Genomic DNA, 24,766 nt, shown 5'->3' on the forward strand with positions numbered 1-24,766 from the left:
GTTTCAACGAACGCACCCAGAGGCGCATTATGTTCAATGTGCTAAATAGTACTTAAACAAGGTCTTAAATGATGCTGTCATTTGGCCCATCAACATTTTCTTGAACCCGGGCCTACGAGTACCTTGCTACGCCACTGCTCTTCCTCTCTCTCTCTCTCTCTCTCTCTTTCTATCTCTCTCTCTCTCTCTCTTTCTCTCTCTCTCTCTCTTTCTTCTACCTTGCTCTGTATCTCTCTACACTTTCTTCTTCCCACTGCCTTCCGTAATTACCTTTTGATTTGCTCACCTCGAGACGTGGTCAGTTGGGCTGGTCACACTACAACTTTGTTTTTAAAACAAATATTGGATGGAACACACACCATATCATGGGTGAAAGGGGGGTGGGAACATTCAACGTGACAAAAACATTTACACAATCAGTCTCCCTGTTAGCCTCCCCCTTTCCCCACCCACGATACTCAAAGGGCTGTGCTAGTGAAGAGAGGGAGGGGGGCTGTGATGAGGTGGGGGTCAATGTTGTGATTAGTTCTAGTCTAATGAATTGCGATACGTCAAACAATGTTGGGGCTATTTCATTGGTACCGTATGTCCAAGTTTCACGTGATACGAGTGTCTCTTGTGTTCTGGGTGCATACCTCTGTGTCAAACACTACGGACACAGTCTCTGTGGTTTGTGACCGCGGACAGACCTCGGAATCAAAAGCGAAGTTTACACTAGGCACACTTGTGGACCTGCAGTTAAGAGTCGGCAATGGCGGTCGAACAAATGAACATCGCGGTAAGTGAATCAATTTTGGATAACACCTTCGACTAAGTATCTCGCACCACTTTGATTAAATCCAAACAGGTCTAAGTCTAGACCTAATTAGCGAGTCAAACAATCGCTTTTTTTTATCCCAACTAATAATATATTGTAATTTTTTTTTAAAGACTAGATATAATTGCATTTGATCCAGTGGTCTCAGTATATAGGTCTCGCTCCGACTGCCCGTCCAAAATGGTTTTGTGTAGCATCAGGGACAGGGCACTGTATTTTAAATTGGAAACACACCTGATGATCACGTTAGATTTCAAACTTGCACGTCTTATTTAGCTGTTATAAGAAAAAGAAAACGTCGTAATGTAACTCTAGTAGTACAAGACATAATGATAGGGTAATTGAGCAAATACACTAAATAGCCCAAGTGAACAAGGGAAAGGTTGGTATAATTCACCTAGAAGAGAAAAAGACGGAAAATAGTTTACTTTTATTATGAAGAAAAAACACCTAAAATTTTGATAATTTAGATTAAAAACAACGGTTCTCACACTTTCCATGAGACGGAATATATTTCTATTTCAAAATTGCAAGTGATTTGAAATCCATTACTTTTATTCTCCAAGGACGAGATGGACACTGTGTCGGACAATGGAATGGTGGACCTGATCAACGGCAGACGCAGGCTAATTAGATGTCCTGCTATATTTAAGAACAAAACGTTTTACATAGTTACAGGAGTCATTGTCATAGCTACAGCCATTATTGTTCCATTAGCAGTGAAGCTCTCCTTGGCGGAGGATTGCAGCCAATACAAGCAAGAGTCGGATAGTTATGTAAGTACACTGAACACTGGACATGTTGGCTTATATGCATGCCAACCTGGTATCCACAGAACACGTTCGATGTCCTAGTTGCATCTGTAGCATCTATCACATAGTCAGCGACATCACATTGTACGAAGTAAATATCTTTGTTTAAAGTTTAGGAAATTGTATCTGCACTGACTTTGTATATCTATACTGGCCTAGTACTAGTAATGCATTTGTGTATAGCAGTGAGGCCCAGAATACGGCCTGTCAAGTATATAGGCATATTGACGTTATGTCAAAAATGCGGGCTATAAAAGTAGTTCGTTATTTTTTAAACTTGTAACTAAAACGAAGTTCGTATCAAAATTCTTTTATTCCATTCAATGAGTTAGTTAATAAATGGAAAATATATTTTATCATGATACATTGACATTTTTCCAATGTGACCTTCGATGCTATTTTTTGTACCAATGCGTGAATCTATGAATGAAGCTTGATTTATAAATGAAGCCTGTGACCTTTTTAATAAGACTTACTTCCCTTGAAGTTTCTCATTAAAAAGTTGTTGTTTTTGTTGAAAAATCTGATTCAATAGATAATTTTAATAATTAGATGGTTCACTTTAGGAAAAGAAAGTAGCCGTTGCATCAGAACTTTGCATGATCTGAACTATTGTGTACGATTTTAATTTTCTCATCTTGTTTCTGAGATCTAAACGGGACGGACAGACAGACCGACGAAACGTTAATTTCAATCATCAATTATGCACTAAAAATTCGATTGCTTCCCATTTCCCGCTACAAACAATCCCAAACTACAATTCTCCAAATAGTTTAGCCTTTTCAAACTATTTACTTTTGTAATTTAGATATTTAATGATATAGCCGATTGAAAGCATTTACTTTTGTAATTTAGATATTTGATTATATAGCCGATTGAAAGCATTTACTTTTGTAATTTAGATATTTAATTATATAGCCGATTGAAAGCATTTACTTTTGTAATTTAGATATTTAATTATATAGCCGATTGAAAGCATTTACTTTTGTAATTTAGATATTTAATGATATAGCCGATTGAAAGCATTTACTTTTGTAATTTAGATATTTAATGATCTAGCCGATTGAAAGCATTGACTTTTGTAATTTAGATATTTAATGATATAGCCGATTGAAAGCATTTACTTTTGTAATTTAGATATTTAATGATATAGCCGATTGAAAGCATTTACTTTTGTAATTTAGATATTTAATGATCTAGCCGATTGAAAGCATTGACTTTTGTAATTTAGATATTTAATGATCTAGCCGATTGAAAGCATTTACTTTCTTCTCCTGATTGCTCTAGCTTTGCCTGAGTCGAGATTGTATAATAGCCGCGGCCTACATGGTTCGAAAACTGAACGTTGAGGTGGATCCCTGTGAAGACATGTACAACTTCTCCTGTGGCAACCTGCTGGCCAAAGCCAAAATTCCCGCTGGAGAATTCATCTGGGATATGGACAACGAAGTGGCAGATAAAATAGAGACAGACCTATACAAGGTATAAGGGTGATAACCCTGCAGTTTTAAATTAGAGCTGAATGGAAAGCTGGGTACTGGGCCTTTTTTTACTTCCCCCTTTCTTAAAACTGATTGCCTGGTGGTATGCTCTCTGAATTGTCATCTGGGTGGTCCCGGGTTCGAACCTTGCATGCATCTTTACTTTGTAATGTTGGTTTGGGTTGGATGTAACTAATTGTTAATCCAATTAGAGCTGGGTCGGCTCACCAATACGAGTTGCTATTCAATAGATTAAGCTCCCGTTTGTTGCCGATCTAAATGAAACCACAAACCAGTGTCATATTTAAAGAGGCATCCTCATGTTAAACTATAACATTGAACCAAATGAGAATAGAGCATCGAAAAGGAAAATGACATTAAATGTTATAGTTAATTTTTGTCTTACAGATGATAGTTTTATATTAAAGCTTTAATTTAGATTTATAGCCAAGAGCTTTAATAAAATACACAATCTGGTAACAGTGATCCCATCCTGCTGGTAGCGTAGTGTTCCCATCCTGCTGGTAGCGTAGTGATCCCATCTTGCTGGTAGCGCAGTGGTCCCATCCTGCTGGTAGCGCAGTGATGCCACCCTCCCTGGTGGTAGCGCAGCGATGCCACCCTCCCTGGTGGTAGCGCATGGATGCCACCCTCCCCGGTGGTAGCGCAGCGATGCCACCCCCCCCCCCGGTGGTAGCGCAGCGATGCCACCCTCCCTGGTGGTAGCGCAGCGATGCCACCCTCCCTGGTGGTAGCGCAGCGATGCCACCCTCCCTGGTGGTAGCACAGCGATGCCACCCTCCCTGGTGGTAGCACAGCGATGCCACCCTCCCTGGTGGTAGCACAGCGATGCCACCCTCCCTGATGGTAGCATAGGGATGCTACCCTGCTGATAACTTAAATTTTGGTTAATAAATTAAATTTTGGCCAATGACAACTTGCTTGTATTACAAACATCAAATAGTTTCATTTTTTGTTTCAGTTACTTCAAAAAGACACAAACGAAATGATGGGTAAAAGTTCCAAGGCATTTTCCAAAGCCCAACATTACTATCAAACTTGTCTAAATCAAGGAAACATCTCGACTCATGGCATTCAAAACATCCAACTGGTAATGTAACATCCAACTGGTAATGTAACATCCAACTGGTAATGTCCAACTGGTAATGTCCAACTGGTAATGTAACATCCAACTGGTAATGTAACATCCAACTGGTAATGTCCAACTGGTAATGTAACATCCAACTGGTAATGTAACATCCAACTGGTAATGTAACATCCAACTGGTAATGTAACATCCAACTGGTAATGTAACATCCAACTGGTAATGTAACATCCAACTGGTAATGTAACATCCTGCTGGCCGTGTGACATCCTGCTGGCCGTGTGACATCCTGCCGGCCGTGTGACATCCTGCCGGTAACGTGACATCCTGCCGGTAACGTGACATCCTGCCGGTAACGTGACATCCTGTTGGTAATGTAATGACATTCTATAGACTACGTAACGACATACTGCGGGTAGCGTGTTGAAATACTACTACAAATAGGGTAAAATCCTGCGGACAAGGTGGTGACATCCTGCTGGCAAGTTGGGAGTTGGGAAACATACCGCCGGCCGTTATGGTGGTGAACTTACCACCGGCCAGTATGGTGGTGATTCCGGTATAATGTATTGTAAAGTAATGAACTCACCTACAAGTAACTTAGTCATACCTTGCTGGCCTTCTTACTGGTAGCTTAGTGATTTTAACATAGTATCATATCCTGCAGGTAATATCTGCAGGTGACTTAATGTTCCCCCTCTGTAGGTAACCCAGTGATCCCAAAATGGAGGTAATCAAGAGACCCCATCCAGTTAACTCAGTTATCCCATCTGACGGGTTTCTGAGCGGTTGTGCTTTAAGGTTAGTCTTAGGATTCACATGGCCTTGGCGTCATGTTTTCAGTGCTTAGAAAGTACAGCACAGGTAATGTTTATATTGGCCTTTTTTTTTTATCATGCAAACAATTTCTCCAACATGTTTGTGTACAAGTTGTCTGTCAATAACTGAAGCCACAAACCTTCAATCTCCAGATGATTAGCCAGTTTGGCTCGTGGACACTTACTAGTGCAAACATTGACGAGTGGAAAAGTAAGAACTGGAACTTGCAGTGGTCCGTGGAGAAGATGCACATGCTTGGAATATACAGTCTATTTAGAACAATTATTGACTGGGACAAAGACGTGTCACAGTATGTCATTAAGGTAAGTAATGTTGATCTAGAAAATATAGATTTTATATATACTTCGTCCATCGTGGTTAGATTATGACCACTTTGTCATCCAGGGGACTTGGCTTTGCACTGGGGTTTTATGCTTCCTTATGTGACTGGTGATCACATGAGGGATAATGACCTAGATTCCTATAGAATGATATAGATCTTGACTTACTCTGGATAGAACTATTTATGCTGTCCATGAAATCTTGGCCACTTAGCCAATCTAACCAATGGAACAAAGACAAAAGGCCAACAATAAAGGGAGACAATTGTTGACTATTAAAATCATTGAAGTGTCCAAAACTTCTCGATTAACAAATTTTGACTGCCTATGAAGAAGCTAATAAATTAACTTTTTTTTTTCTTCCATATCTAACTGTAGTCTTTGTTTTTACACCCCTATGGCATATGCTCATCCTTGACCGGAATCGAAGACATTGCCAATATTATGTTAGAACGAGTATTCATTCACTGGCACTGCCGGGTCGAGTTTGGCTAAAGAGTCCTTGTAGTCCCTAGATTGGTATCCACTGAGAATGTTCTGGTGATTATTATTATTATTATTATTAACCCTGTGTTATGTGCGGGTATACCAATTTATACATAGCAAATTGAATTCTTTATGAGCCAACTAATTATAACATTTTAGAAGGTATTTTATTTTCATGCTAGATTTATCTCTTAAGAAATGTACTCCCTGCTAGATTTATCTCTTAACAAATGTACTCCCTGCTAGATTTATCTCTTAAGAAATGTACTCCCTGCTAGATTTATCTCTTAACAAATGTACTCCCTGCTAGATTTATCTCTTAACAAATGTACTCCCTGCTAGATTTATCTCTTAAGAAATGTACTCCCTGCTAGATTTATCTCTTAACAAATGTACTCCCTGCTAGATTTATCTCTTAACAAATGTACTCCCTGCTAGATTTATCTCTTAACAAATGTACTCCCTGCTAGATTTATCTCTTAACAAATGTACTCCCTGCTAGATTTATCTCTTAACAAATGTACTCCCTGCTAGATTTCTCTTAACATATGTACTCCCTGCTAGATTTATCTCTTAACAAATGTACTCCCTGCTAGATTTATCTCTTAACAAATGTACTCCCTGCTAGATTTATCTCTTAAGAAATGTACTCCCTGCTAGATTTATCTCTTAACAAATGTACTCCCTGCTAGATTTATCTCTTAACAAATGTACTCCCTGCTAGATTTATCTCTTAACAAATGTACTCCCTGCTAGATTTATCTCTTAAGAAATGTACTCCCTGCTAGATTTATCTCTTAACAAATGTACTCCCTGCTAGATTTATCTCTTAACAAATGTACTCCCTGCTAGATTTATCTCTTAACAAATGTACTCCCTGCTAGATTTATCTCTTAACAAATGTACTCCCTGCTAGATTTATCTCTTAACAAATGTACTCCCTGCTAGATTTATCTCTTAACAAATGTACTCCCTGCTAGATTTCTCTTAACATATGTACTCCCTGCTAGATTTATCTCTTAACAAATGTACTCCCTGCTAGATTTATCTCTTAACAAATGTACTCCCTGCTAGATTTATCTCTTAACAAATGTACTCCCTGCTAGATTTATCTCTTAACAAATGTACTCCCTGCTAGATTTATCTCTTAACAAATGTACTCCCTGCTAGATTTATCTCTTAACAAATGTACTCCCTGCTAGATTTATCTCTTAACAAATGTACTCCCTGCTAGATTTATCTCTTAACAAATGTACTCCCTGCTAGATTTATCTCTTAACAAATGTACTCCCTGCTAGATTTATCTCTTAACAAATGTACTCCCTGCTAGATTTATCTCTTAACAAATGTACTCCCTGCTAGATTTATCTCTTAACAAATGTACTCCCTGCTAGATTTATCTCTTAAGAAATGTACTCCCTGCTAGATTTATCTCTTAACAAATGTACTCCCTGCTAGATTTATCTCTTAACAAATGTACTCCCTGCTAGATTTATCTCTTAACAAATGTACTCCCTGCTAGATTTATCTCTTAACAAATGTACTCCCTGCTAGATTTCTCTTAACAAATGTACTCCCTGCTAGATTTATCTCTTAACAAATGTACTCCCTGCTAGATTTATCTCTTAACAAATGTACTCCCTGCTAGATTTATCTCTTAACAAATGTACTCCCTGCTAGATTTATCTCTTAAGAAATGTACTCCCTGCTAGATTTATCTCTTAAGAAATGTACTCCCTGCTAGATTTATCTCTTAACAAATGTACTCCCTGCTAGATTTATCTCTTAACAAATGTACTCCCTGCTAGATTTATCTCTTAACAAATGTACTCCCTGCTAGATTTATCTCTTAACAAATGTACTCCCTGCTAGATTTATCTCTTAACAAATGTACTCCCTGCTAGATTTATCTCTTAACAAATGTACTCCCTGCTAGATTTATCTCTTAACAAATGTACTCCCTGCTAGATTTATCTCTTAACAAATGTACTCCCTGCTAGATTTATCTCTTAACAAATGTACTCCCTGCTAGATTTATCTCTTAACAAATGTACTCCCTGAGCATTTTTACATAGAACTTTAAATCGAAACTTTTTGTCATCCCTGAAGTTTGATGGTGGCTTGGCTCTACCCTCCACATTTCTCCAAACATCAGACAAGTTCGTTACCATGGTGACTGAAATCGCCAAACTTTTGGGCGGAGATCCGGAAACAGTTTCAAGCAAAGTGCAGGACATTTACAACTTTGAGAAAAAAATGGCAGAGGTAAGATTTGTGGTGACCTCCACGTTGTTGAATTTTTCTGTACGGTGATTTACTCTGCGTGTGTGGGTGGCCCACTAATCTTCACGGGGATATTTGTGCATTAATCTACTGTCCATTGAACTGACCCGCTAACCACTGACGTTTTGCCTTGACCTACTGTTCGACTGTGCACCCAATTTGTAATTGTTAAAGTTGAGTCTAGGACTCTTCGAATCTAGACCTATGAAATCTTCACTCCGATAAACTGTTTAGACAAAGGTGGTCCTTTTCCAAAGACAAACGGGAAATTTGGTTTAATAAACTAGTGACAGAGGCCCTATAAGAACGTGTGGACTATGAGAAGACTGTTGATGATCTTGCATTATCACCAGTGATAGAAATATGAACAAAATTCTGAAGCAAAAAAAGTTTCTTTTTGTTTCTTTAACTTGCTAAAGACCATTTTCACTCTGGGGCCGAATGGACTCATTAGCTAATCACACGTGATCGTAGTAAATTGACCTACAGTTCACAGGACCAATGGGAAAAAAATGGAAACAACCAATGGAAATAACCAATGGAACCAACCAATGAAACCAACCAATGGAACCAACCAATGGAACCAACCAATGGAACCAACCAATGGAACCAACCAATGGAACCAACCAATGGAACCCAAAAGATCTGACTTTCACTAAGAAAAATGTTTCCAATTTAGGGTTGACGTAAATTGTCAATCTTTCAGCTAAATGTTAACTTGTGTGTTTATAGTCCATTGATACGTTAGTCTTGGTTTAGGTAGTGTCCATTTACTTGTTGCCCAGTGACTGTTGCCCCCCAAAAATTATATTTAAATATTTAAATTTTCAGATTTTCGAAGGAAAGGATGAGCCATTCCCGCCCCATGAAACTACTTACTTCGACTTAGGAGAATTAAAATCTCATTTCAAATCATGGGTAAATATCTCAAACTAAATCCTTTCTATTTTAAACGTATATGCTTTACAATTATGTACAAAAACGACTATCGCCTTGTTTCTCTAGATTAACATTGAAGATTATCTGAAGAAAACACTCAGCGGGAGATATCGGAATCACACCAGATTTTCAATAATCTCATCTCATTATTTCAGCAATCTCAACGAGTTAATCCATTCTACGAGCCACGAGTAAGTGTTTCTGTAATTTGTCAGCCTATATTAATGATGTACTTTTAGATGTTTTCTTTTTACCTAAATTATTACTGCATTTGATTGCCACTTATTGACTGCCATAACTGCCATAAGTCAGACTATGGGTTATCTCGTACTGTATTAGGTTATTGCTATAAAATTGTTTTGCACAGCAATTCTGATTTAAATGCTTGGCGCGCCAAAGTTAGATTTGCGTTACAGGAGCAAGTGTTTCCAATTATTTATCAGTTTGAGAACTCTTCATTGGCAAACCTGGAACCTAGGCAGACACGGTTCTTGAAAATGGCTCCAATAAATTTCCTAGTAATTTGATAGTGTTTATATCTTTGGGGAAAAAAACAATTGGTCACTCTGATAAAACTTTTTTTAAACACATTTATATCTCGTCATTCCATTTTGTCTGATTTTGGTCTGTGATTAAAGAGTTAAAGAAGTGAAACGTTGATTTTGCTCGTCTAAATATGTCCCAACCTAGCCCATCCTAGCCCAACCTAGCCCATCCTAGCCCAACCTAGCCCATCCTAGCCCAACCTAGCCCATCCTAGCCCAACCTAGCCCATCCTAGCCCAACCTAGCCCAACCTAGCCCAACCTAGCCCAACCTAGCCCATCCTAGCCCAAAAGATCTGGACACGTTCCCTAAAACTTTTTCCAATGTACTATTAGACTAGATTGTTGAGCCAAATATTAACTTGTTTATCCCCTACGCGTGAGTCTTGTTTCGGGGCTCGTTAGAATTTCATACTTTGAGTACATTTATACATTCCCTGAACTATTTAATTTATTTCGAGACATTCGCTGAACTATTTATTTCGTAGTGGCATTCCCTGAACAATTAATTTATTTCGAGACATACGCTGAGCTATTTATTTCGTTGTGATGTGGGCAATGAGAGAGGGGTAAAAATGTTCAATTTTTTCATTAGTTCAGAGCTAAATAATCGATCCTACAAAATTCAAATAAAAAGTTGTATTTTCTTTGTCGGGTGTAATATTGACCTGTTACCATTACAAAGTTTAAAACAAAACGAAAGTATTTAAACCATTAGCGTAGTATACAGCTGCGATATACAATTCAAACGTATATCAAACGTATAGCTCACTTTAATAACATTTCCTACTCATTGACAAAAAAAAAGCTTAGCAAATTTCAAGCACGCGTTTGTTTTCATATATGAAACTGCACTTGGATAAAGTATCTTATTAGTCTAACATTATCTTGACTCACTGACCTGATGCCATCGTTGTTCCCAGAACTCAAGCCAACTACATGATATGGGCAATGATCAACGTGCTCACGGACTACATGCCTATTGAGTTTAACAAGATCAAGCAAGATGTCCAGTTCTTGAATGCCACCAACAGAACAGAGCTGTGCCTGGGGAAGACTTTTGACAACTTTGGCTTCGCTCTTAGTGCTGCCTATATAAATGAAGACTTGAAGACTCACAAGAATAGAAGGGAAATAGTAAGTCTAAACAGTGGGTTCGAATCCTACTACTAGTAAAGGACTCGCTGGTCGTGAGGTTCTGTTGTCTCTGGGATTTTGAGCAGTTACCCTGCAGTTCTGTAAGAGTTTGGGGCTGGAATGTAAACATTTCCATAGAATGTCCGAAGCGTAGCAAAATAGAAAACGTGAAAGGGAGTGTTTTCGTGACTCGGCGGTGTTTTCGTGACTCGGCGGTGTTTTCGTGACTCGGCGGTGTTTTCGTGACTCGGCGGTGTTTTCGTGACTCGGCGGTGTTTTCGTGACTCGGCGGTGTTTTCGTGACTCGGCGGTGTTTTCGTGACTCGGCGGTGTTTTGTATCTTGTATAATGGTCATATGTTGCAATGCTGACCCAAAGGGTGCTTGTTTTGTTAATGTTAAATCTTTTTTAGCTTTAAGAATGTTTTTAGTGAATAGGTTTTGAAGGGGGTAGGGAGTTTATCTTAGCGTTTCTATATTTGAATAGAAATTCTTGGATAGGTAGGTAATCTGATTACGACCTGGTGGGTAATACAAGCAAGGCAATAAAACATATTTTTTCTTTTTAGATTAGCGCGATGCCATCAAATAGATTCTTCATAGAATTTTACATAGGCGTTACTCGTTTGCGCGGTTTTCAAAAGTACATCTGAATATACATTAGTAACACGGCTAGGTCAGGATGACTGAGTAGGTGACCATTTGAAATCAAGGTCTTAGTATCTCTAGCCGTACTATCAGTTTATCTCTGGCACGTGTGAGTTAATACTTCAATGTTCAAGTGTTATACCCTGCTCTGGTTTCCATCTCACAGGCCAGCTTTACTGCCGAGAAAGTTCGAGAGGAATTCATTGCCAACTTAGAGACCATTCATTGGCTGGATGACAAGTCTAGGGAGACCCTGGTGGAAGAAGCGAAGTCTATTGAATTTCGGATAGGCTACCCAGACTGGATCTTGAATGTGACCAAGCTCGATTTGTATTACGAAGGACTTCAAATTACAAGCGATAATGATTTTCTAAAGTGTTATGAATATGTGACCGCTTTTACTGCAAGTAAAGACATAGTGAAATACTACAACAATAGTTACGACAATGACGAGTAAGTTGTTTTTTAATTCAATGTAGCGCTATATTAGGAATAGCCCTCTTTGAAAACATTTCAACTCCACATTAGCATCATAGTATTGGTGTGGTTCAATTTAAATAGAAACACATTTGTTTTTCGACACCGATAGGGAAATAGTTCTCTTAAACGGCATTATAAAATGTCAAAAAATAGGATTCAAGTCATCTTTACAAAGAATGCCCCGTATTCTAGAATAATTTCTGCATACATTATTTGTTCTTCTGTAGCAATCAAAAACTTAGAAATGCAGGAACATGTTTATACATATTTCTCTGGATTGGTTTCACTTATGTATATGAGACACTTTGTGGTGAAAAGGTTGGTAAAGCAATATTTTTACGCTGGTTAATTTGTTTTGAGTAGTGGTGGATTTAGAGTTAAATGTCCGGTGGACATAAGAATCTCAGCACTCTCCTGGTTCTTTAGGTTCAGTAGCCCATGACTATATATACATTTACATAGATGAGTATTTTACAATCTCAGCATTACACGGTATGGTTATAAATGGATATATCTTGTATAGATTTCAACTATAATTGTTTTTAAGACATTAACTTGTTGTGCTTTGAGCTACATTTAATTCGGTGCATGCTATTTTATAATCTTTTCATATATTTAACAGCGTTTTTCATGTTTTGTAACAGGTGGTTGGTAGTTCCAATCGAAACAATCCCAACGTATCTTGACAACGCTGTTTACATTACTTCAGCCTATCTCCAGTTTCCGTTCTTTGAAGAGTCCTTCCCCCCGTAAGTATTTCATCTCTATTAACCTTGTATTGAATCAAGCCAAATTAAAAACTAATTGGTTGATGTTCGTGTTCTGAGATGAGTTTTATCTTAGCCTTCCTAGGATTTTCTGAGTTTGGGAAGGATTCTCTGATAGTTCAGCTGCCTGAGTTAAAGAATGGTGAGATCCATGCTACTTCAGCTGCTTGTGGTGAAACTTCTTTTCAAAAGGAATCTTGTGTCTAGACGATCAACGTAGTTGAATCTGTTTAGCCCTCGAAATGCTTAGCTCAAGTTATGGAATGAATGTGCTTGGTTCTGGTGTAACCATGAGGAAAGAAGGGCGGATGTTTTATGGTAGAGAATCTTATCACATACTTTTACTAGATGTTAGAGCCACAAACCAATGGCCGGCTATTTAACATTTACAATACCAATAAAATGGAGAGAAAGACAATGTCCTTCACAAAGCTGCATACTTTATCGAGAGGCCCAAACAAGACACTGGACCACAAATCCTATTTCTGACAGATCTGGAAACCACTGCAGTTCAACGCAGATATGACTTGTCTCAGCCATCCAACATATACTTGGAAACGAAGGAACGCATATAGTTATGGATATTTATATCCATTGCGCCAACTCGCGACCCATCTTTTATATAGTGGCATAAAGCGTTATGGCTACTAATGTATGGGCTGGAGTTTTAACTATGGACTCACGAGTTACCTTAGCGCCTAAAGGCAGCATGTAGACCTTCGCCCAGCTATACAACATACGCATGCTAATAGCATAAAAGATACGCTGAGGGAGGTAAATACGAGAAAGTCTTACCAGAAGTTGGGCACAATAAATGTTCACACTGGAAAGGATTTGAGTATGATTTAATGTAAAAGTTGTGGAATTAACAGACACATTTGTATCTTTAAAGAGCATCAATGTGTAGAAGTGTTCTTGAGGGGGATATTATCTAACGCAGATAGGCGAGGAAGTTATCTAACGTCTCTCCACATATTTAAACGTACATTTCATGTATCTCACTTACCTCCCCCTTTTTTTATTTGTCTAATTTGCCTCCCCTTGGTTGTTTTGTTATAATTTGACTCTCCTCGATTGTTTTGTTATAATTTGACTCTCCTCGATTGGTTTGTTATAATTTGACTCTCCTCGATTGTTTTGTTATAATTTGACTCTCCTCGATTGTTTTGTTATAATTTGACTCTCCTCGATTGTTTTGGTCTAATTTGCCTCGCCTTAATTTTTATTGCATTATTTGCCTCTCATTGATTTTTTTGTCCTAATTTGCCTCCCTTTGATTTGTCTAATTTGCCTCCCTTTGATTTGTCTAATTTGCCTCCCTTTGATTTGTCTAATTTGTCTCCATTTGATTTGTCTAATTTGTCTCCCTTTGATTTCTCATTTTCCTCCCCTTGATTTTGTGTTCTATTTGCCTCCCTTTCATGAGTTCGTCTGACTTGCCTCCCCTTGGTTTGTCTCCAGTTCGGTATACTATCCCAACATTGCCTTTACGATTGGTCACGAGATGCTGCATGCCTATGACAAGGACACCCTGTCTGAGGTTACTGGCGAGATCTTTGCTACTTCAACAGCACGAGAAGGTTTTCACAATCAACTCCAATGTCTAGTTGATCAGTACAGTCAGTACTCAGTGCAAGAACAGGTAAGGCGTGATACTCTTCCCAGCTGGGTTTATCCAATGGAGACTTTCACAAGTCTAGGACTCTCAATTGAAAATTTCTGGAACTAAATGAGATTTTAATTTTAACATCACACTACTTGGCATTTGGTCTTTGCCTCAAATTTTCGTTCACAAGACAGTTCATTGCCTATTTGTTATGTTTTAATTCATATATTGAACGTCAGTCTCCTCAATCTCAAAATTATTTTGTCACAAACGGAAGCGCTTAGAACATTTCATTCTGATGTACACAAAAATTAGCATAAGCATATTTGAACTATAAACCCAATCAACACTTCCTTTATTTTATACACCGGATTCACCAAACGGCTATTGATAGTTTTCCTCAAAGTATGAAAATCTCTCCTCCCCCCCCCCCAAATATATATATATATATTAAGCTTTGATGTATAATATCTGGACTTGTAAAAGGGTCACAACAGTACTTAAAATCATAAAGCTTAGGTCTTTATATTTGACTTAACAGTGAAAAGCTTAATCGGCTAGACTCTGGGACATATCATACTTAGAAAAGTTTAAACAGCTAGATTTTGGGCGTATCATGTGTACAGAAGGCTTGAAGCGTTAAGCTATACAATTAAAATTCTGTATATTTAGTTCTAAAGCTGAAAAGCTAAAATGTCCTAACTTAATTTCTTATAGATTTAAGACTTTCCCATCATTAATTCAACTAAAGACATTTGTCCCCACAAAACCACAATTCACATCTCACTTATAAGCTGTGGAATAGCGGTGGCTGAGCGGTAAAGAGATTGGCTTCTGAACCAGGCGTCACGAGTTGAAACTATAGGTGCCTCAGAGTCCACCCAACTCTAATGGGTACCTGACATTAGTTGGGGAAAAGTCAAGGCTAGCCGTGACAAGCTCGTTAACCGTGGGCCACAGAAATAGATGACCTTTACATCATCTGCCTCTTACATTCACAAAGTTTGAATGGGGCACTTTATTTCATACTTAAATATTGGCACAATTCAAGTCCGAATATTAATGAGAAATGCTTTCAAATGTGATACTTTATAACGTCCAGCACAGACACAAATATAAGTATATTATAGTGTTAATAATAATAATAATAATAATAATAATAATAATAATAATAAGGCTTGTCTTCGAGTCCGAAGATTGAGACATACAGTATTTCCCGTGGCTGCGCAGCCCCAGCTGTGACCTGCATATTTTGCCACATCCAGGGCAAGCATAATCATTGTCCGCAGGTGGTCGATTTAGATTTTCTTTTCGTCGTCTGCGTTTGTCTGATTATATTATATTGTTAAATAAGTTATAATAATTTAATTGTTAATTTCTTGGCGACTTAACGATGACCACCCATGCTGCCATTTTCTAACCAATCTTGTCTTTTACTGTCTTTTACAGTGATCTTACAAACTTTTTCTTTTTACAAAGCTTCTTTCAAATCAATCTGGTAACTCAACTCAAGAAAACATTAAGAAACTAGAACAGACACAAAATAGAGCAGTGCGATTCATAACAAACGAATATTCACATTTGACTAGAGTAACACCTTTAGTAAAATCACTAAATTTAGAAAGCCTTCAGGACAGAAGGCTCAAAAGTAAAGTAGCAATCATACATAAAACACTGAACCATAATCTTCAAATACAAAAGCAAAATTTAATAAAATACTCTGAAAGACACAAAGATAAAGGCACATTCCTCGTCCCATATGCTAGGACAAATTTGTACAAATACTCCTTCTTCCCTAGTGCTATTAGAGCATGGAATGGGTTGCCTGAGCTAGCCAGGAAGGCCAGTGACTTGGCAGAATTTAAGTCATTGGTTAATATGCATGACTAAATGCATGACGCGTAGGACGTAATCATCTTCTTTTTTGAAGTAACGTCTGTATTATATAAGATAAGATAAGAAACTGGTAAAAGTTGGAACACTTTATTGTACAAAGCTACTTTCAAATCAATCTGGTAAACTGGTAAAAGTTGGAACACTTTATTGTACAAAGCTACTTTCAAATCAATCTGGTAAACTGGTAAAAGTTGGAACACTTTATTGTACAAAGCTACTTTCAAATCAATCTGGTAAACTGGTAAAAGTTGGAACACTTTATTGTACAAAGCTACTTTCAAATCAATCTGGTAAACTGGTAAAAGTTGGAACACTTTATTGTACAAAGCTACTTTCAAATCAATCTGGTAAACTGGTAAAAGTTGGAACACTTTATTGAAAAAAGCTTCTTTCAAATCAATCTGGTAAACTGGTAAAAGTTGGAACACTTTATTGTACAAAGCTACTTTCAAATCAATCTGGTAAACTGGTAAAATTTGGAACACTTTATTGTACAAAGCTACTTTCAAATCAATCTGGTAAACTGGTAAAAGTTGGAACACTTTATTGTACAAAGCTACTTTCAAATCAATCTGGTAAACTGGTAAAAGTTGGAACACTTTATTGTACAAAGCTTCTTTCAAATCAATCTGGTAAACTGGTAAAAGTTGGAACACTTTATTGTACAAAGCTTCTTTCAAATCAATCTGGTAAACTGGTAAAAGTTGGAACACTTTATTGTACAAAGCTACTTTCAAATCAATCTGCTAAAAAGTTGGAATACTTTTTTTTCCCATGTCCCATTCTCGGATTAAGTTGAAACTTTGCACAATGGTTCACTGAACCTGACAATACATGAATCAATTTTTAAAAAGTATCCAATTAGTTAATTATTGGTGATCAATTATTTTGTTTGATAGCGAAATAAGTGGAATAGATTCTACTGAATGGAGAGATGTGGATGTATACATGGATTTAGTCTCGTTATTACGTTTTTGACATCGTTTTTTTTAACCCCCACTTCCCATTCTCAGATCAAGTTCATAATACACGAATCAATCCAAAAGTTTGCCAATTAATTGGTGCTAATTTTGTTTTACATAGCAGAAAGGGAGCTAAACACTGCCATTTGCAGATAAATTACAGTAATTAGTTGTTCTTTTCCTTAAACGTAACCTTTTTATTTCGCTTGTTTCATAAACCTAACAAATTTCTTTTTGAATAATCTAGTTACATATTGAAATTAATTCTCATTGGTAGTTGGAAGATATTGAATTTGACCAAATCTTTTTTATAAAAATTTTTTTTTACAACATAGTGTGCATGTGGGTAAAATGGTTCAAATCTTTCTATTTCAGTATTCAGATGCTAATGGTTCACTTAATGATAATATGTGTGACAATGGCGGCTTTAGGTTGGCCTATCAAGTGTACAAGAAGTATGGAGAATCATCCGATTATCTGATTCCGTTCTTTAACTTTACTAAGGAGCAAATGTTTTTCACTGCTTACTCACAGGTGAGATGATGGCCTGTATCTAGTGTAGTGTACGGGGGATGGAAATAATTTCTAGATTTATATTATTTAATGTAGATTTATATTATTTAATGTAGATTTATATTATTTAATGTAGATTTATATTATTTAATGTCAGGGTGTATTAAATATGGTCAACAGGCATCTATTGAGAACTAGTGGCTAGGTCATCTGGATTCTAATAGTTCGTCCATCATCGTTGGCTAATGGCCACTTATCATGGAGGCTGAGAGTTTTGAACTGGAAAGGGGGGGGGGGGATCTGGAGCTAGGGTCATTGGCTTTTTTTTTTTCACTCACGCTTTTCTTGCCAGCATTATATTGTTTTATGCCATATTTTGGGGGGCCATGTTTCCCTGTCTCAGGTGGCAGGGTCAATGCTAAAAGATTTCCGAGACGCTTTGAAGGTGCCTTGAAGCGTTTTCTTTGTTCACGTAGTTATCGCTTCCCTTTCTTTCATTGACCATAAGAGCCGTTTAGGACAATTCCCCCCCTCTTGATTGCTCCGCTAACTTGCCTCTCCCCCTTCACTTTGGATTTCTCCTTTAACTTGCCTCTCCCCCCTTCACTTGCCTCTCCCCCCTTCACTTGCCTCTCCCCCCTTCACTTGCCTCTCTCCCCCCTTCACTTTGTATTTCTCCTTTAACTTGCCTCTCCCCCCCCCTTCACTTGCCTCCCTTGATTTCTCTATTCTCTTGATCTCACAGGTCTGGTGCACTGTGCAAATTAAGTCTCCATCCGGACTTCACAATGACGAACACACGGAACCAAAGTTCAGGTAAAAATGCCTTATACTTGCACGACCAAGTTTAGGTTAATACATTTGTATTGGACATTCTGCACCATGAGAACGCTGAGTACATGGGAATGGGGAATAGAACAAGTGCATTGATTTATTCTAAATCATAACTACTACAAAATCTTTTATTCTAAATCATAACTACTACAAAATCTTCTCCTTTTGTTTTGGCATCTTCGAGTTTTTCAAATTCGGAAACATTTTCTTCTGCTGTATAAAAGAACAAAATTAACCGAAAAACTTGAAAGTAAATTATGTTAATTGTAGACCACTGATATATTCCCTCTAAAACCCCAGCCAGTTAATTCTGTGGAAACTCGTTTTATAATCACATAAAAACGTATTTCCCCGAAACCAAGTAAATTATTTGTAAACTTCTAATGTATTTCCCCCCCCAAAAAAAAACAAAACCAGCCAGTAAATTATTTGTAGACTTCTGATGTATTCCTAAGTCCAAAGCAATATATTTATTTATTTATTCGAATGTATTTCAGAGTCAACGGTGTTCTGTCCAACAGCATTGAGTTTTCCAAGGCCTTTAATTGCAAAAAAGGTTCGAAAATGAACCCGGAAAAGAAATGTGAAGTTTGGCGATAGTATGCAGATGAAATTCTATTTTCAGTATTTTTTTTTGTTGTAACCTTTTTATTTACTTTTAGCTTTAAGATTTGAAATGTTTTGATGAAACGTCCCCCATTGATGAAACGTCCCCCATTGATGAAACGTCCCCCATTGATGAAAGATTAGAAAGCAATAGTTGATGTCATTTACATGTTGTAGCGTCTTTGAAAATTTGAAATAAACTGAAATGAAATTGTTTCATGACCTTTTTTTTTTTTTTTGCATCGTTCGTGTTTTTTCTCCCAATACACACACAATCACACACACCACACACACACCACACACAATCACACACACCACACACAATCACACACACCACACACACACACACACCACACACAATCACACGTACACCACACGACACGCCTATGTACAGGTTGGAGCCAGTAACGTCATGGCCCTCCACACAGCCGAGACTTTGTCTGTTCTTGGGGATGGCAACACACGAATCATCAAAAAGTTAATTAGTTCAGTCATTTTATACAAAAAATGTACTAAGATAAAAGGGAATAGACATTGTCCAGAGAATAAGTCGATCGCTAAAAATGTTAAATTATCAATAGATTCTAAAGCTATTTTTATAAGAACTTAAATAGTTCAGTGGCTAACATGTCGGACTTCCATCTGGAGACTTCCCAGATCCCCCACCTCCAAGTGTCAACAAAAGTGATTGGACCAAAGCTCGCTTCTAAGTAATAGATACCATTTGTGTACGCTTTATTTTTCAAAACTATTTTTTATAGTTTGTTACATTTGAGGGTGATCACTTTTTATTGAATTAATGTGTTGAACATCATTTGGAAAAAAATCGTTTATGGTTGTCCCTTTATATGTTTTATTGGCTTAGATATTTGTAGTTCTAGATCTATTTTCATGTTTGACCTTTTGTTTTATAGCCAGTAAGGCTAGTTGGATAGTGATAATAATTATCATTAATTATTATTCATAGGGAAATGTGTCTTACATTTTGTGCATTACGCAAAACAAAACATTACTATCATTAAAACATTCCTATCAGATAGTTGACTGGTAGTTAAGGATTGGATTGCCAGGAGTTTTTTTTTTTTTGTCTATCTCAAAATCCAGACCAGAAGAGTGTTGTGTTCTATTGTTTTATGTTTTTTAATCTTGCTTATTAATGTTTCTCTGGAATTATGGGCGTAGCCAGAACCACCCCCCTCCCCCGGAATTTAGTGACTGATTTTTAGCGGCCCCCGTAAGGGGAAAAAGCCGCTATTAGGTTTGTGCAAAATGTCCGTCTGTCCGTCTGTCACACTCAGATCTCGAAAACTAGAAGAGATATGAAAAATATTATTTCATCATTAAATCCGGCTTGAAAAGTTTAGGTGCAACGGCTACTTTTGGTTTTCTAAAAGCAAACCGTTTAATTTATAAAATTAATTATGCAAGCGATTTTTTCATAAAAATACACCAATTCTAAAACAATTACGTAAATGTAAGGGAGGCAATAAATATATTTTTAAAATGTACTGGAAATGTTTACAACAAATACAAATAATAGTTAAAGACGTTTTTTCTGGTCAACTAGCTGCTAAAATTAAAAGAAAACATTTCTGTTTGTTTATAAAGGCTAATAGTGCACTTTGTATGTAAATATCACGCACATTTTTTTTAATGGACTTTTTATGCAGCGATTTTCGTGCAGTAGCGTAACGTCGCAACATGATCAGGTGCTAAACCAATTCCTTAAACTTTTTTTAAAAATCAGATTTTATTTATTTTTTGTTTAGTGCCCCCATCCGAATAAAAGATTATTTTTGTGCGTTTTGTCTGTTGGTCGGTCTGTCCGTCACGATTAGATTTAAAAAACTAGAACTCTAAAAGCTATTGAAAATCTGATTTACCCTTTAATGTTCCTCCCATAACATCTCAATAGTTTTAAGTATCTAAAATTGATTGTTCCGGATTTTTTTGTGCAAAACTAATCAACGCCAACAAATGTTTGTTTGCTCTTCTAACTTATATTACATTCAATTTCCATGCTTAAACGTTACAAAAACACATTATCAATAATATGTTGTTCCGTTTTTTATGTAAATAGCATATTAATGCTAAATCAAAATCTCTATACTGACTTATATTTCATTAAGTGTAAAAATGTTCCGGATATTGTTTTATAAAACATGAATTATGCCTAATGATTGTTTGAAATCGCATAAGGCTTTTAAAAAAAGTAATTTACTAGAATTGATTACTGAAAATTACTTTTTAGACATTTAATTTTCTTGTAAAACATAACATAGAAGTTTTGTAATCGATAAAGAAAGTTCCGGATTTTGTTTCTTACAAATCGTCGCCAGAAATTTCCGAATTTATTTAAAAATCTACTAACGCCAAATAATTGTTTGAACTCCCTCTTCTAATTAATAAACAAATAATCTTCTCATTTACGAAATAATGTTTTTACGGATTTTTATGAAAAATATTTTAACTCACTACTCTCTTACAGTACATTTAACTTTCTACCTAAAACATTAAAAAATCTAATTATCGTTAATATTATGTTCCGATTTTTAAGGAAAACAGAATCCAAACACCAAAGTAAGGTATGAAAATCTCTCCACGTGGCTGTAGTACATCTAATTTTTATACGAGACCATCCAAAAAATTTAATTAACGGTATTACATTTATCTGAAATTCTCTTTTTCTTTTACTATTTATACAAACATCCGGAACAATCTATTATATAAACTTTTCAATTGTGTTCATACCTAAAAATTATTGCGATGTTTTGAAACGTAAAATAAAGGTTAATCAATTTTTAATAACTTTTAGTTGTTTTTTTTTATATCAAGATAACGGACAGACCGACTGACAGACAAAACGCAAAAACAATGTGGCTTTGATCCTTTTTAAATAATATCTATTAGAACTCAGTGCACCAATGTCTATGAACCCTCGTTAAATATCTCGTGTAAATAAAGACATTTTTTTTTATGGTACCGGTACTAGCCTATTGTGAGGTAATGGAATTTTTTTTCTTTGACGTCATATGAATGGACTCTTTAAATGTAATGTTAAAAGAACGCACTCGGTGCACCAATGTCTATTAACCCTCGAAAAAATTGCTTGTATTAATGAAAACATATTTTAGTCTAACTAAGCCGTGTGACGTAGTGTTTTTTTTTCCTTTGACGTCACATGGAATGAATTCTATAAATGAAATGCTAAAAGAACGCACTCGGTGCACCAATGTCTATGAACACTCGAGAAATGGCTCGTGTTGATAAAGGTGATTTTTAGTCTAGCTAGGCCTTGTGACGTAGTGTTTTTTTTTTCCTTTGACGTCATATGGAATGAATTCTTTAAATGAAATGCTAAAAGAACGCACTCGGTGCACCAATGTCTATGAACACTCGATAAAAGGCTCGTAATGATGAAGGCGATTTTTATTCTAGCTAGGCCGTGTGACGTAGTGTTTTTTTTCCTTTGACGTCATATGGAATGAATTCTTTAAATGAAATGCTTAAAGAACGCACTCGGTGCACCAAAGTCTATGAACACTCGATAAATGGCTCTTATAGATGAAGGCGATTTTTAGTCTAGCTAGGCCGTGTGACGTAGTGTTTTTTTTCCTTTGACGTCATATGGAATGAATTCTTTAAATGAAATGCTTAAAGAACGCACTCGGTGCACCAAAGTCTATGAACACTCGATAAATGGCTCTTATAGATGAAGGCGATTTTTAGTCTAGCTAGGCCGTGTGACGTAGTGTTTTTTTTTCCCTCTGACGTTATATGGAATTAATTCTTCAAATGAAATGAAAAAAGAACTCGGTATAGTAATGTTTATTAAGCCTCGTTATGTGACTCGCGTTTAAAAAAGGAATGATATCTTGATTTAGATCTAATCTAGATTTTTTAAACTAGATCTAGATTTTTATTACAGTATATCTAGATCTGGATTTATATTCTAATTAAAATTATTTTAGAGTCTAGATCTAGAATTTCTAGATCTAGTTTAGACTAAAATAGACTAGATTAAGATGTAGAATTTCAATTTCTAAACTTAAAGTGTAAAAAAAAAAGTGTAGATTTTCATTTCCAAACGTTTTGATCAATATTGTAATGTTTTAATATACTAAAACTAATCTACTATTTTTTTATTAAATTTAAATTTAAATTTGCGGCAAATGAATCTTTGAAACATTATTACTTTTGACCATCGGATGGCTGCCTGGTCGTGCGGTTTTCGCGCTGGACTGTCGTTCAGATTTATGGATGGCCCAGGGTTCAAACCCTGCCCGCTCCCATCCCCCGTCGTCCTGCGGGAGGTTTGGACTAGGAAGTAATTATCTTCAACTCTGAAGGAACATCCGAAACGTGTAAAACATTTTACATCAAAATTAAATCACCTCTTGAATATTATTTGCGAATATGCAGATCCGACAGGGATCCGACTTCGACGGGGGCCGCCTCTGAGTTTGTGTAACACAAACTCTCTTTGTAATCTTGTTTTGCTTTGATTTTGTTAATTTTAGGTCAGATTTCAATACTAAACCAAGGGGTTTTTGAGTTTAAAGCCATCTAGCAGTGGGGTTTGCAGTTAAATCCGTCTCTTCTTTAAAATAAAAATGCAAACAATCCCCATATTCCAAGAGCATAGATAAGGAAGATTTCAATTTTAAAACCCCATCCGAAATTAACGATAAAACCCGCTCTTCAATACAAGATTATCCATTCATCAGTCCCCAGATTCTATGAGCGTAGCCAAGTCGGGTTTTGTGTTTAAAACACCCCACCAGCGGGGTTTCCAGCTAAAAAATGCCTCTTCAATATAAAAAAAAAAGCAAAATACGCACTCAAAATGCTATGACCGTAGCCATAGGGGTTTTAAGTTCAAACACCCCTCCAGCGGATTTTGAAGCTAAAAAAAATACCTCTTCAATATAAAAAAAAAAAAGCAAGCAAATTACACATTCAAAATTTTATGAGCGTAGCCAAATGGGGTTTTGAGTTTAAACCCCACTTCAACCCTGAGGAAAAATGAGGTGGCGCCGACCTTTAGGCAGTTGCAGCACACAGCGCTACACCCTGTCAGAGCCTGAGACATCACTGCAAACCCCAAACTGTATATGCGGTTTGCAAAGAATTGCATAATGTGCCCTTGAACTATACTGTCGCTTAAAGAAATACGTTTAAAAATATCAGATGTAGATGCTGGTAAAATAAATGTTTTATCCATAGTGTTTTTCATGTTTGGCTATAAGTATTTAGATCTTGTAAGGCGCTCACAAACCACCATCTTCTCTATATGATGAGAGAGATTTTTGTGGGTCCATTCTGAAATTTTTCTTTGAAAGTTTGAAAGTTTCTCAAACCTTTATCTTACTGTCTCAATTTAATTTCAGTTTATTTCAAATTTTCAAAGACGCTAACATGTAAATGACCTCTAGTATTGCTTTATAATCTTTAATCAATGGGGGACGTTTCTTTGTCTCAAATGATTTTCCAGTGTAATTATTTTATATCGACAAGAAAAGTCACTTGGGCCACATCTTATTTGACAAGGAATTCCAAAAATTCCAATTTTAAATCATCAACGCTGCACATCTCTATTTCTTTTTGTTAAACATTACTTTCCGTGATCGTAGACCCCCGTGCACATCTCATAGACCCCCATAGACCCCCAATTTATTTTTTCACTTTCGT

At 36.6% G+C, this 24,766-nt stretch overlaps 1 protein-coding gene across 1 annotated transcript; it reads left to right on the top strand.

Moving 5' to 3' along the window:
- The first annotated feature begins 623 nt into the window (after window positions 1–623).
- On the top strand, window positions 624–19,292 carry LOC106068971 (endothelin-converting enzyme homolog). Its single transcript, XM_056020276.1, has 15 exons — window positions 624–778; window positions 1,384–1,593; window positions 2,917–3,111; window positions 4,093–4,221; window positions 5,187–5,357; window positions 7,971–8,126; window positions 8,976–9,062; window positions 9,150–9,274; window positions 10,551–10,764; window positions 11,578–11,864; window positions 12,536–12,640; window positions 14,120–14,300; window positions 17,498–17,656; window positions 18,381–18,451; window positions 18,967–19,292. The coding sequence occupies exons 1-15, from the start codon at window positions 752–754 to the stop codon at window positions 19,067–19,069; spliced, it is 2,220 nt and encodes a 739-aa protein (XP_055876251.1). The 5' UTR covers window positions 624–751; the 3' UTR covers window positions 19,070–19,292.
- Window positions 19,293–24,766: the final 5,474 nt, after the last annotated feature.

This window comes from Biomphalaria glabrata, chromosome 2 (genome assembly GCF_947242115.1).
Source record: "Biomphalaria glabrata chromosome 2, xgBioGlab47.1, whole genome shotgun sequence".
Taxonomy (NCBI): Eukaryota; Metazoa; Mollusca; class Gastropoda; family Planorbidae; genus Biomphalaria; species Biomphalaria glabrata.